The 14,322-nt window shown below is 45.0% G+C and overlaps 1 protein-coding gene across 1 annotated transcript; it reads right to left on the bottom strand.

Moving 5' to 3' along the window:
* Positions 1 to 217: 217 nt before the first annotated feature.
* Positions 218 to 13,406, bottom strand: LOC139930590 (zona pellucida sperm-binding protein 3-like). The gene is made up of 13 exons (XM_071923808.2): positions 13,321 to 13,406; positions 13,177 to 13,199; positions 5,964 to 6,184; positions 5,784 to 5,886; positions 4,837 to 4,958; positions 4,618 to 4,736; positions 4,216 to 4,319; positions 3,259 to 3,436; positions 2,892 to 3,009; positions 2,114 to 2,205; positions 1,741 to 1,835; positions 966 to 1,103; positions 218 to 345 (listed from the first exon to the last, which is right to left on the bottom strand). The coding sequence occupies exons 1-13, from the start codon at positions 13,404 to 13,406 to the stop codon at positions 218 to 220; spliced, it is 1,527 nt and encodes a 508-aa protein (XP_071779909.2).
* Between the last annotated feature and the right edge of the window lie 916 nt (positions 13,407 to 14,322).

Here is a 14,322-nt window from a genome sequence, read left to right as displayed (position 1 = left end):
CTAGTATGAAATTGGAATGCCATAAGCTAGGCTAACTAGCTAAGCTAGATAATTAAACAGTGGTTCTTGGGCTCCACCCACTGAGGTTTAACCAATGAGATTATTTGTTCCTCTAGTAGAGTAGCTCTGCCTCTGAGAAATGTTTGTAGAACTAAAACTGTATTGATTTAATGTAAAAAACAGTCCAGCTTGGATAGAAATGTTTTATTGTCCTAAATCAGGTGCAAACAGAGTGTTCAGTGGGTTTGCGTTGTCTGCTGTAAATGATGGCACCCATGAGGACCAGCAGCACCACACCCAGCGCTGCACCCACTCCACACCGCAGGGCTGTCGACGGAGAGGAGGCTGGGGGAGAGGGGGAGCAGAGGATAAACATTATTGGTTCCTTCACTTACACCATTTAGCACCTCTAATTGAGGGATGGGAGCAGGAAAAAAGGTAATCTCCCATCAGAAATGAATGGGAGCTCTGTGCGAAACACATGAATCTTTTGAATTAATTTCATCTCCTCATAGATTTTACCATCCTTATTCTTACATCCTGTAAAGCACTTTGTAAACTCTGCTTTTAGATAAGTGCCATGTAAGATTATTATTCCAACTACAATAACATCCCTGTTAATTAAATTGAACTTAAGGAGGGATGTAAAATGTCTACATCGTTAAGCTATGATATCTAGTATAATAAGTGAGGCTTCTTTAACCAATCTGACATATTGGTGTAAAACAGAACGAGACATCCCAGGACAGGAGAAGCATCTCATTCAGTTCCTGCTATACTGAAGAAACACACTGTAAGGATTAAGCACACATTTAATTAATGAACAGAGTACAGCAGAACCAATCTTGTCTACCAACATTTGTAACAAGAAATTAGCATGTCCAATATATTCCTTTCTTATAAAGGGTAAACTCCCATTGAGTACATTACACCACTACATTATGAAACCATCAGTGCCTCCTTACCCGCTGGAGTCAGTTCCTGTGTCTGGGCCTGAGCAGCCGGCTCTGGAGTGAACTCTGACAGCTCCATCAGCTCCTCTAGTAGAGCATCATCCTGGACCAGGATGGGGCCCAGAGCAGCCCTCCCCTCCCACTGCACATCTGGAGAAACCGCACAAAAATGAGGAGGATAACAAAAAAAAAAAAACTGTTCCAGAAACCAACTGATCCAGCCATTCACAACAAGATTGATTGGTTGGATGGACAATTAAAAGGGGATTAGCTCAAAATCAATCCTCCAGAGATGCATAAACATTGTGTATGCCAAACCAATGCAAGTTAGCTTTTCTAATCAGGTATGAACATTTTGCTTGCCTGCTAGTCCATGGTTGATGAGTTTTTAGTCTGGATGCTACAATTTGAATGCGAGTCAAATAGTATTTGCAGAGAATCATTTGCTTTCATTTTTAACATAATTGAAATACCAAGCGGGTGGGCTTTTCTGCTTCAGGACCATTCAGACAGTGTCAGGCCAGTCAGGCAAGTCATCAAGACAACTGTAAAAGACCTAATTGACGTGCAAATACTTTGTGATTTCCAAAATGTTATGATCATTGTATTGTCCCATGTGGCAAACCCCAAGCATCTAGTACTCTAAGTGGGTTAAAACAAACCATGAATTATACATAAACACTATTTGGCCCCAAGTAGGATGAGGTTACTGGATATGGTATCAAAATAACCCCACTCTTGACAATCCATCCCTGAGTGTAACACAATATGCTTTTGTAAACTGTACCAGTGTCTGCAGCAAGGCTTCTTTTCCCTCTCTGGTCAGTGCAGCTGGTCTCACAGCAGCTACACACCTTGTTGTCTCCACCCGAAGCCACCCATCTGTCCAGAGCCAACCATTTATTTTATTTAGGGGGTCTAATTAAAGATTTTATGCTTTTTATACCATTAGATACATGGCAATGCCAGAAAACCCATTCAAAAAACACTTAAATCCCATGTTTACTAGCAACAGGCTTAGGGATGGGTCGTATATCACTGAAACACTTATGTGCTTGCGACTGTATTCAGAAAATGAGCCCAATGAAAATAATTGATCACACACTTAGCTATCCATTCCCTGTAGTTCCCCACAATTATTCTAAGTAGTGCGGACCAACCTGTTGGCTTCAGTCAAGAACGAACACGCTTTGTGTTGTGAGTCGATGGGGACGGAGACTGATGTTGCCTTCAGATGACATGTGATGTAGAGCTGTGAGGAGAGACGTTCAGTTACTGAGACTCAAACAGTCTGGTGCTGTTCTGACCAGAAATTAATGACCAGTTCTGTGAGTGTGTGGATTAAGAAAATGTATAGTGTATATGGTAATTCATACAAAATGATAGAGATTTCTCCATAGAACTGGCATAAAAACACATTCTCTGGGTTGACACTGTTTAGCTTCCATCAGAGGCTCAGATCTGTCCTAGCCTGTCAGAGCCATATTATAGACTGCTCAGTATAGCAATGTTATCTGAGAGGGGATTATTCTGTGTGTTTAGGTGTGACAGCGATGCAGCTGGGTGTGAAGCATCTCCACCAAGCACAGATGGCATCAGAGAACTACCCCAAACACAGAGCAACATCCAAGGGTATTACGGCTTTTAAACAATAGTCACAGTACCTTAGGATGCTAGAGAATAATGGAACGGCAGGGGGAAAAAAAAGGATGTCAGATGATTAAACTAACACCTTGGCTTGTGCTTTATGGCCTCAAAGCGCAACTCTCTACAGCAGCTGACCAATCAGATTGCTTGGCTGGAATTGGTCCAGGGCACAAACAACCAAGAGTACTTTTCCATTAGACACGAAATGAAAGCTGCAAGTAGAAAAATCCCATGTCTCACTACTTGTTATAGTTTGAAACTATAGAGGCGTCTCATTGTAGCTGTACTCACTGAAGTCCTGTGATCCTGGTGGAACTTGAAGGCCTTCAGCTGGAACCGAAGTTTATCCTCCCGGCTTCTCTGCATGAAGTAGGACTTGGCTCCCGTCAGCTTAGCATCGGTTAAACACCTTATATGGGAAAATACAGGCGCGGGATTCACATTCATAAACACAGAGACTACCAAATCATTCCAAGTATTCACAGGACAATAAATTGGCTTAATAGTTGCATGATATGTAACCGTGTTTATCCAACGGCACATCATGTAAATCTTAACCATTTATGACTTTTTGACTCCTAGACAAATACTTCTTGGCTATTTATAGTGAACAGCTGATTCTGACACATTCAAAACGTACTAATGCACTGCGTCTCACCCATGGTTGTTGATGAAGTGGTATCTGGGGTGAGAGCTGGGGTCGGGGTCCAGAGTGGCCACACATCTGTCCACATAGACCCTCAGAGGCACATGGTGGGCCTGGAGCACCGACGCCTCCATGTGCATCACGTCACTCAGGAAGTAAACGCTGGAAGGCCTCTCCGACTGCCAGTCCTCTAATCAAATACAAAAGGGGAAAAAAAAAAAAAACACATAAGTTTGAAAAATAATGCTGGGGCTTGAATTGGATTAGATGAATCTTGAATGATCCCTGTGGGGAGATTGGGTCATCGCAGCAGCAGAGAATAGGAGATAGGTACAGTAAGAGGAAGACAACAGAGAGAAATGAAGATAACAGAAGGAAACACACTGACTGAAAGTATTGATTATAAAAGGCAAATAAATGGATTAAGAAAATAAAGATACATATGAGAGCATGCGACAGCCAAAATGTCATGTTTTTTGACCTGGCATTTATCACGTTTGCTTTATGAAACTGGTTTTCGGATGAAGACTTTCACCATTGCCTTCATAACTACGTACATGGAAAATTTACAGCAGAAATAAGACAGGAGATGGAAGTGGGAGTAAACAACAGTTTGGTGCAGTTAGTGCCATTGATTTTCCAAAGTGTGCAGATCGGAATGAATTAGAAAACACATCAGCAGCTTATTGACCAGCTGGCCTTCAGGAGCTTCAAACTTATCTCCCTACTGTGGAAGTGACTCTACAGTTTCTATGCTTTCATCTCGTCACCACCCGTCAAAAAGTTTCACTTCTGCTTATTAAATCACTGTTTAGCATCTTTAACAATCCCAGCGAAGCCTTCCAAGGGCCTTGAGCCGTTGCAATTACAACAGTCGCCGGGGAAATTAGCAAAAACCACTGGGTGTAAATCAAGGTTTACGCCGCGCAGCGCCCGTCTTTAAGTTTGTTGTGTTCGACGTGTCCCCACCTGTCATGAGGCGCAGGGAGAAGTGCAGCTGTTCTCCCACTAACATGTTGGAGGCGAACGGCTTCCAGGTAGGCCTCACGGCGTCACTGCTCACATACTGCCTCCTGCGAGAGAGCGGGGACAATTACAGCAAGGACAGGCGTTTCACCAGAGAGCGTCGATATTTTGTGGCACGTCTCATTCACTAGACAGCGCACAGAGGGACAGGAGAGATGGGAGTAGAGAGAGAGGAACGCAACACGCACCAAGTCACCGGGACGGCACCTTATTATTATCAAGGCTAGAATTTGGCTAGGCCGCCTAAGGGGGCGGATAATGCCAGATAATGAGCCTGGCTGCAGCATAGCACACATTTGCAGCCTGGGAATATCGACATGATCACAGGTGAGGTGCGGTCTTTACCTCGGATAGTGGCATTCAACCACCACCTCAGCAGGGTTGGTCTTTAAGATGAAGGTGTCGTGAATGGGTGTCGGGGAGTAGATCAGAGAGAAAGCGTAGACGAGGGCTTCTTCAGTCATCTGAAAGCGCCAGATAGTGAGTTGACTTGATTCTTGACGGGAGCAATTTCAGCTACTGTACAGCAGAGGAGATGGACGCTAAAGACAGAAACACACACACCGTCATTACGCTGCCGCAGCCCTGTAACTCCGTCTGGAACAGCAGCATGTGGTCAGCGGGGTCCAGCGCAGCAGCACAGCCTCCTAGGGTCAGATCTGTTGGATGGATCAGCTGACCGTTCCCTAAGAAAAGAGAGGAAAAAGGGATCTTAAAGAGAGACTATAACCCGAGGCCGCTTCTTTTCCTGGTCCAGTAATGTCACAGCAGACGTAGGTTCAGCCATAGGACAAATAAAAATGTTTCAGTGGAAAAGACTGTAAAAGACAGAATTGGAGCACAGAAATATGAATTATCCAAGTCTATAGTCCAGAGGTCACAGAGGTCACTTGATGCATGAAGAGGAGACTTGACTTAGGTTCTGGTGACTTGGGACTTGACTTTGAATTGTACTTTGATGACTTGAAAAGGTTTCTAAAGTCTTGACAAAAGATAGTGTGTTTGTGTAAATGACTTAGATTGAAAGTGATGAGATTCTGTTTTCTGAAATTTGTATTGGAAAGACTGAATTTAGTTATAGAAATCAAAGTCATGATGCACTTACCAAGTTTTTATCCCATTAAAACCATATTGCAATGAAAAGTCCTAGATATTTAGTTTTCTTTAAGATATTAACTTGATACTGGACTTTTGACTTGTTCCGACTTGACTTGGTGTTCTACATTTAGACTGTAGACCTGACTTGGTAATCTACATTTAGACTTGGGACTTGACTTGAGACTTGTGCCTCAAGACTTGAGACTGACTTGGGACTCGAGCAAAGTTGACTTGGTAACACCTCTGCCATCGTCTACAGCTATTTGCAGTAATCAGCACAGAGTGTCCCATCTTCACCGTTCTACCCCGACCCTTTCTCTTTAAAAAAACATTAAGGGAGCCCACCAGAAGCCATGTGAAATGGATCTGTGCTGTAAAAACTGAATCAAAACATTCCAACAAGGAGCCATTACCTAGGAAGTTCCGTTTGACCTCGACGGTGACCCCTCCTTCGCCACAGCGCGCCGCCACGCTGTCAGCCGGCACGGGCACCCGCTGCTCAAACTTCACCAGCACCTCGGATTTGAAACGGAGTTGAATTACGCCGAACCGGCTGAACAGACCGCACAGAGACCCGAGGCTTTTAAAAGTACCTTTGATTCCTGCCTGACAGGGGGGTTCAGATCTGGGCTTCGAACCGCCGTCTTTGCTTCGGGATTCCTTTGCTCCAGCTGGTTTGATTGATGAACGGCTGTGTGTCGGGATCTTGGGGGCAGCAAGTCTGCTATCTCTGGTTCTTGTGGGATTTGGGTCACAGTCTCATTGCTACTACTAATGTAGTTAAGCCAGTTCTCTGCAGTGTCAAGGGCTCCACCTGAGAAGAGGAGCGCAAACCCAAACACACCTAGTACTCTGAACCCCATTACAGCTTATGGCACAACAACCTGGGTGTTTTCAGACAGCAATGCATTTATCTTCTGACCAAAACTAGGGAATGGGAATGTGGCTCAAGCTCCTCCTCCTTTTAATCACTTGATTGGAGTCCAGCCTTGGTGGGTCAAATCCTTGAAGTTTTCCCTTTCTCTCTTCCTTTTTGCTAAATAGAATTGCAAATATGACAGCTGCTACATCGAGTAGTTCAAGGCTCAAATCCACTGGCTGTTTCCCCTTGAACCCTGGATAACATGAGATCTAAATCTTCCATACAGTCTGTTGCTAAGTTGCTGCCTTCTGTCTTTATGTAAATGTTTATGTTGATATACTTGATTATTTCTGGTGCTGAAAAAAATGGAAATGGCCAAAAATACGGTGCGTTCTTTGAATGTTTTAAAGGCAAAAGGAACGGTCTGCTAAATCTCCAGTTGTCATGGAGGTAATGAAAAAAGACTTTTATAAACAGAAACAAACATGACCCTAACAGCGAGTGGCTTTCACTGCCCTCGTGAGGCAGATCAATCAGGCCTCTCGGGGAGTTTAAACCCGGGCCTTTGTGCCGCCCGGTCTTGAATGTCAAGGCCGTGTGGTCAACAGAGTCTGCAGGGCGCGGCGGAGTTGGCCGTAAAACTCAGATTTATGATCATCCTCTGTGAGACTTCAGAAATGTCACCACCGCCGTGTGTGTGTGTGTGTGTGTGTGTGTGTGTGTAGGCGGGAGGGTATGTGACATGTGGCAGGTGACACGTGACAATAAGCAGAGAGCCATGTTTTGGACCTGTGCCAACACACTTGTCAGTCACACATCGTCTAGAAACTGTTTTTTTATTCAGATACTTGCAACTGTTTTCATATAGATTATTCTTTATTTCTGGTGTAGTGAATGTAAAGACGCCATGCTATGAATAACAAGGAAGCGAGCCTTAACTCCCTGTGGCTGAATATCAAACAATAAAATCTCCCTTCTCTTACCTAACTCCCTATGGCTGAACTCCTATATGAAAACCAGCCCTATGGTGACTTGGTGTTTGAGCTTTAATGTGTGTACATTTTCTTATCAGTGACGTTTACACTGACTATATTGTTTTTGTGTAAGTCTGCTGAACTGAGTGTACAAATTCAAATAGTTAAATTCAATTTTATTACCCACTGTGCAGACATGTATATGTATACTCAAACCAACATTTCTCATGGAGAGCCATACTTGGGAAAACTATTCCAGTAAGGACATATGGATAAAAAGCATAATCAGATTTCATTGAAAGAAAGGCTAAATGAGCCTAAATCACTTCCCCTTGACACAGACAGGCTAATCCAGGCAGACCTACAGGAATACATTACAGCTCTTCCTCTCTGTCAGAATCTCCCTGCAGACTCCCCAACGGAGCGGCTCCTATTGTCAGGAACTGGCTTTTATCTTCTGCTGATCAGTGGCAAAACAAAGAGAGGAGAGGGGGAGGTGTGTGTGTGTGTGTGTGTGTGTGTGTGTCGTGGAGGTGGTTCAGGAGGCTGGAGTGAGATCAGTCCAGCCCTGCCAGTCAGGCCCCCTCTGCTGCCTAGCTCTAACTTGGTTAGCGGCCTCTAATTTGGCCCCCGGAGGCCCCTAATGTTGTCCCTCATGGGGGTTTCTGAAAGGGCCTGGCAACCTATACCCCCCCTCCCACACACACACACACACACACACACACACACACACACATACACACACACTACCGCCCCCGACTAGCTTCTGTTTCCTATAAGCCTGGTCTATTTGAAGACAAGGACAGAACAGGATGATGCAGGTAAATGGGACGATCTTCTGTTTAGACACACACACACACGCACATGCGCGCACACACACACACACACACACCCACATCCCACTTCTACCAGATGGAAAATCGTCAACCAGGATGGCACACCAACGACACAGATGCTCAGTGACAGTAACACGTACACACACACACACCCACCCACACACACACACACACTCACACACACACACACACACATATCCCTTGTCACGTTTTGCTGACAGCACAAAGTCATGGAAACAGGGCGATTTGGCCTGTGCCGCAGTGCACCATACGGATTACGGTTATGGAGGCTCATTAAAAACATGTAGTGGGAGATGGATTAGTTATAGCCTGCTGTTGTAGTGGGCGAGCAGCGTTCAAGATCAGCGGATTTATGTGCGTTTGTCAGCGTTCACACTGTGGTGAAACGATGTACATGGGACAGGGAGCTGTTTTGGAAGGAAGTTTAGCGTTCCAACATGTATTGGCATGTTGTTTTATGCGCTGGCATCAGCTATGGGGCCACTGTGTTATACGCAACGATCTTGGTATATGTTGGCAACTTTAAAACTGGGGCAAATGTCTGCATCTGTCAAGAAGGTTAATAATGAGTTGAGATGAAAGATAAGTGTGGGATGGACAGACAGAGAAGGAGGAGAGAGAGTTAGACAGAGAGAGAGGCATGGGAATAAGCGAGAGCAAGAAGAGAAAGTGAGAAAGGCTGGGGAAAAAAAGAAGAAAAAAGCAAGAGCGCCTTCACAGCAAGTGGGGGAAGGGAAAGTGAAAACAAAGGAGGGAAAAGGGAGAAAAATATGGTTGGGGTCAGCGAACCTCGGGGTGAGGGATAACAGACAGCAGCCCTGCTGGTGCTGGGCCCGTCCCAGAGGGAGCAACATGAAATAACAGCACACTGGGCTCTGATTCACGGCCCATCACCGGCCTTTTCCAACACATTTCCACACAAGGACACACACACACACACACCCAGGAACACACACATACACACACATGTGCGCCCACACACAGGTGCAAAGGCACGTACACACCTGACACCCATACAGGCTCAAAGCCATCCACACATGCACATATACAAAGGCATACACAAAGGCACACACACACACACGCAGAGAGCTAATGGACTGTTATTAAAGACATGCATCACACCGTGTCACTTGCCGACCACACACAAATGCGCACAGCCGCACACACAGCTGCACACATGCTTACACACACACACACACACACACACACCAGTGGGATAATGATCTCCCGGCACTGCTGATGTATCATTTAGCAAAAAGCCACAGTGACGTGGCGAGGCGACGGCGACCGAAATACACTCCAACTCCGGTGGCGAGACCTGACATCAGCCAAAAAAAACTCTCTCAGGGCGCCGCTCGTCATGCTCCACACACGGCTGACCTTATTTTTATCACGACAACCGATGACATTTCTCATGAAGGGATCGTTGTCTCTCTCTATAGCCTGCGTGGGCTTTGAGCGAGTGGCCTTTTGTCATGAGAGAAAGGTCTTCAGCGCCGGGTGATTGGCAGGTGTCATCGCCCCGTGTAGAGGAACAATGGAGCGGCGGGAGAGCCAGCAGTTGACCTTTACCCTCCCACCCCGCCCTATACACCAGGGGGCTCCAAACTTTCTCTCCAGGGAGCAACTTTTTCATTTCCATTTTTCCTGTCAATTAATTTTGTGTGCTATGCTGTTTGCTAATCTAAAATAATCTAATGATATTTAGCCATTTTTAGTTATAACCTTTCTGTCTTTCAGTCTTAACTTGCAGGGACTTTGTAAAGCTATGGCAATGCAACATAACCAGAATGCCTCATAAAATTGGCATTGTGCAGTCTGCAAACCCTCAGCTGTCAAATTCATCCATGTCTCCAAAATAATAGGGAGTTTAAACCTTACTCAACATGACAATGACAGCAGCCATTTTGAACTTATATCACACTCGGGGTGGGAAACTCTACCTGGAAGTTTGGCATAGCCTATCTGTAACTAGTGTTACTTAAACACAGAAGTGAGGGCTTCAGATAGACCTCAGCTGTCTGAAGTAAAAATGTCAAATTTCTGGGGAACAACAACTACAACAACTACTACAATGATGAATTTAGCAGGGAAGTTAGTTAGCTTACTAGCGAGTTAGCTAAACTAGCTAGCTACCTAGGCTAGATTCCAATAGCTTGCTATAGTTGGCCAAATATTACCTTAAAATGTGAACCTATATCCCCCTGGATTCTTGAGGTCTTTTCGTTTCTAATACTTTTTCAGTGGGGAATCTTTTAAATGATAATGCTTGCAGAATGTACTGTATATCTACAGTAGGACATAGCTGGGCTGTACTTGCTTTTCCAGGTAGAGAGCATCCCAACCCAAGTGAGATGTAAGTTCAAAATGGCCGCCGTGGGAATAAGGTCACTGAAGAACCCTTCCATATGAGGATGAGGAAAACAACTGAACCAAACACATTAACATACCATACGGTGGACGCTTTTACCCAGAGTGCTTTACAGTGCCATGAGTGCATGCATTGTAACGTGGGTGGCCCCACTGGGAGCCAAACACTAACTCAGGCAGTGTTAGTGCCACGCTCCACTCATTTAGCGGCACATGAACTTGTTAACATTGCTTTATCCAGTGTTTATCCTCAGTGCATTTCAGATGATAAGCCTAGCTGTGACTCAGGATCCTATTGTAGAGAAGGACATAAATGGTCAGTTTGTGTGAACTAAAAATGAAAACCTCTTTTCCTTACTAGGGCATGTAGACATACATGCACACACTCATATGTGTGTATGCACAGTCACACACGCACACACACACACTCACACACACACACACACACAAGCTTTTCAACTCCCACTTCCCTCTCTCTTGAATCTGTGTCATTTATGCTGCAATTCAAGCCTTTTGTTTAATAAACAATTTGTCAGTGATGTATTGAAAGATGGCTCTAATTTGATTGTCTGTGAAATGTGTATGGAGGTGGCTGCTCTCTCTCTCTCTCTCTCCCTCTCTCTGTCTGTCTGTCTCTCCCTGCAACATGAACAGTGATATTCTACCCTTTCCCCACAGGTTTGTATTTGAGCGTGCATGTGTGTGTGTGTGTGTGAGGATGAGGATGGAGGAGCAATCCTTAAGGGTTTGCAATTACATCTAAATGGCATAATCGGCCATGATGGATGGCTGTTGCCTTTCCACAATGTCTAGACCTCAGTTCCACCAGCGCAACAAGGTTATCGCAGATGGGGAAATGATGAAAGATTTAATAGTTTTAGTCTGCTTTCCCTCGACTCCCCTGTTCTCCTTTGATCTCCCCCTCTTGTGACCTCACCGACATTTGAAAACCAGGCACATCGGTTGGTTTTCAAGGTAAAAATGGGATGAACAACTTGTTCCTACCATGTTACAGTAAATAGGTACAAGTTTGGAAGGGGAGTTGGATGTGTTGTTCTTCATTGTTTTGTAGTTTAATCCTCCTTCTCACCCCTAGACAGGAAAGTAGTGGAATTAAGTTTATGATGCACACTCATTAAATATTTACCACACTACTTTGGCCATCAAACAGCTGAAAAAAAAGACATTTCTGAGAGGAAATGGCCCGTTGCACACAGTGAACCTTAGAGGAGTTTGGCTGGAGTGTGTCTTCATCAATAGGTGGCACTGTGGGACCAATAGTTCACTACACAGCACACGCTGAAGGCTCCCGCAGCCTAGAAAAGACCAAGCCACAAGTACAGGGTGGTAAGTACAGGGTGGTAGGTAAAATGACATGTGTCGCTCTGACTCTTGAAGCTCCGCCGCTCCTTATACCTGCTTTGTACTCCTCACCGCAGAGCCCAGAGGAGACAGAGTGACACGGTTTCTTCCGACCACAACAGCCCCTGTAAATTATGGCCTTGAGGATGCTGAAAGGACCAATTTAGAATCTGAGGTAAGATGCTAAATGGACAGAATAATTGGGAGATTGCGCTCGAGCAATTTCTGGGAAGGTTCTTGCAATTATCGTGGACAATTGCATCCTTTGACTCCCTATCTGGTTTGATTGGTCCGTGATGATAGCATTTATAATATCAGACCCTGATTATGCCTAAATAATCTTCAAGCATGTATTTTCTAAGAGTGTAGGTGCAATTATAAGAACAGAATCCAGAGACTATAGATACACAGGGAGAAGTGGAACAAAGAAATGGAAACAGAAACAGAGAAACACCGTCTCTCCTGTCACCAGACTGCAAAGTGGTAAGAATTAATAACTGTACACCTAATAGGTATAAAGACAGACTGGTAGCGTCGTTAGTTAGAGTTAGCTGTTGTTCGCTGTACCTCACAATTACCCAGATGGCTGTGTGTGTGTGTGTGTCTGTACGTGCTGACAAACAGAAAGTGAAAAGGCGCGGTGGGAAAAGCAGCTGGTGAATGTGAAGCCGAGATGAGAACGTTGTCAGCCGCTCCGTTCTCCGCTCCGTCTTCTCTACAGAGGCAGCGAGGAATGAGGTGAGTCAGGAGCTGTCGCCGCTCACATCCTCACCCACAACAAGCTGCACATAAGGAAGAGAGGGAGAGAGAGAGAGAGAGAGAGAGTTGGATGGAGAGGAGGAAGAGGGGTAAGAAGACTGGAGAAGGAAGGAGGGAGAAGCTGGAAATGCAACAAACATGCTTGGCCCTTGTGTTTTCTTGCTCCTTGTCAAATGAATCTTTGATTTCTGATGTGTGTGTGTGTGTGTGTGTGTGTGTGTGTGCGTGTTCATCCTGGAGCTGTGACATCACCGAGCTGGTGGCGGCGCCGCCTTTCCCACGGGAGTCTCATTACCCACAATTCCAGAGGTTGAAGACGACGTTGTCATCGCCTGACAACGCCACCATCTCTCTCTCTCTCTCCATCTCCTCCTCTCTCTCTCTGCCTCTCACTCGCTTTTTTTTCTCTCTCTCTCTCTCGCTCTCTCTCTTTCTGCTTGGCTGATCAGGGAGGCGAAGCTGTCGCTCGGGAGCATCACACAGATGTTCAGTTAGGAAAAAAACAAACAACTCAAAAATAGACATGATCCCTGGTAGAAATACACATTTCATGTCCTGGGCGATGCTGTCGTTGTTGTCGCTGCTGATATCTGAAATGATTTTCGCTGTGATCGACACTCACCGGGGTCTGTGATGTTGTGGTGTCTGTGGAGAGGAGGAGGAGGAGGAGAGGAAAGAGGAGAAGAGGAGAGATCGAGGCATGTCTCGCCAGACTCTGGATCTCATTCTCCTCTGATCAGCAGGCCCCTCGTGCAGCTGAGCCCACCTCACACGACTAGAAATGGACTTGAAATGAGCTCTAACCCGGCTCCCGCGCCTCGTGTGAGCGCCGGCCACCTGCAGGACGGCCATGTTTATCACAGCCCTTTGATCGGATCTGTATTTTTCTAGACACGAGCGCCGTCCACTTGATTTACCAACCGTAGAGACGAGAAAGACTTTTCCGCTCCGGACAGCAGCGTGTGAAGATGGGAAACAGACATCTCGCCTCACCCTTATTGTTGCTGTATTTCTTCTTTTTTTTTTTTTGCCTTGGCAGCAGAGCTTAACAAAGGCTCTGGGAAGAGGAGAGCGGTGTTGTCCTCAGGCGGTTCTAGCAGCGCTCCATGCCTACTAACATGGCCACCTGCATATGCACAGGCACTGTTACACATACACTTACCAGTCAAAAGTTTGGACACATGCATTTTTCTTTATTTTTACTATTTTCCACATTTTAGAATAATAGTAAAGACACCAAACTATGAAATAACACAAATGGAATTATGCAGTGACCAAAAAAGTGTTAAACAAATCAAAACCATCTTATATTTTAGATTCTTTAAAGTAGCCGCCCTTTGCCTTGATGGAAAGGCAAAGGCTTTGGAAAGAAATTCAAACATAGGCATTAACTTCACTATTTAGATTTGTCTAAAAAACACATTTCAAGCATTTAAGCATAAGCCTTTAGATCAAAATGGCTTTAAGATGATGAAAAACATTCAATCAGGTGTGTCCAAACTTTTGACTGGTAGTGTACTTTCCCCCACTATCTGACCAGCTCTCCACTCATATTCCTTGTATTTATCTTAAAGGTCCCTTTAGCATAAAGAAACAGCCATTGCCCCTCTGTGGCAGGTTGGCAGACAGCCATTAAAATGCAAACACCCACGCCAATATGATCATTGAAAACACGGCAGAAACAAACGACTTTGCGAAATAGCCGCTGGCAGAGAAATCATTCATGCCCTAATGTCGGCAGCTCGCAGTTCTTGACAGTGAAAAACAG

The sequence above is a fragment of the Centroberyx gerrardi genome, chromosome 21 (genome assembly GCF_048128805.1).
Source record: "Centroberyx gerrardi isolate f3 chromosome 21, fCenGer3.hap1.cur.20231027, whole genome shotgun sequence".
Taxonomy (NCBI): domain Eukaryota; kingdom Metazoa; phylum Chordata; class Actinopteri; order Beryciformes; family Berycidae; genus Centroberyx; species Centroberyx gerrardi.
This window is presented reverse-complemented; position numbering and strand designations above follow the sequence as displayed.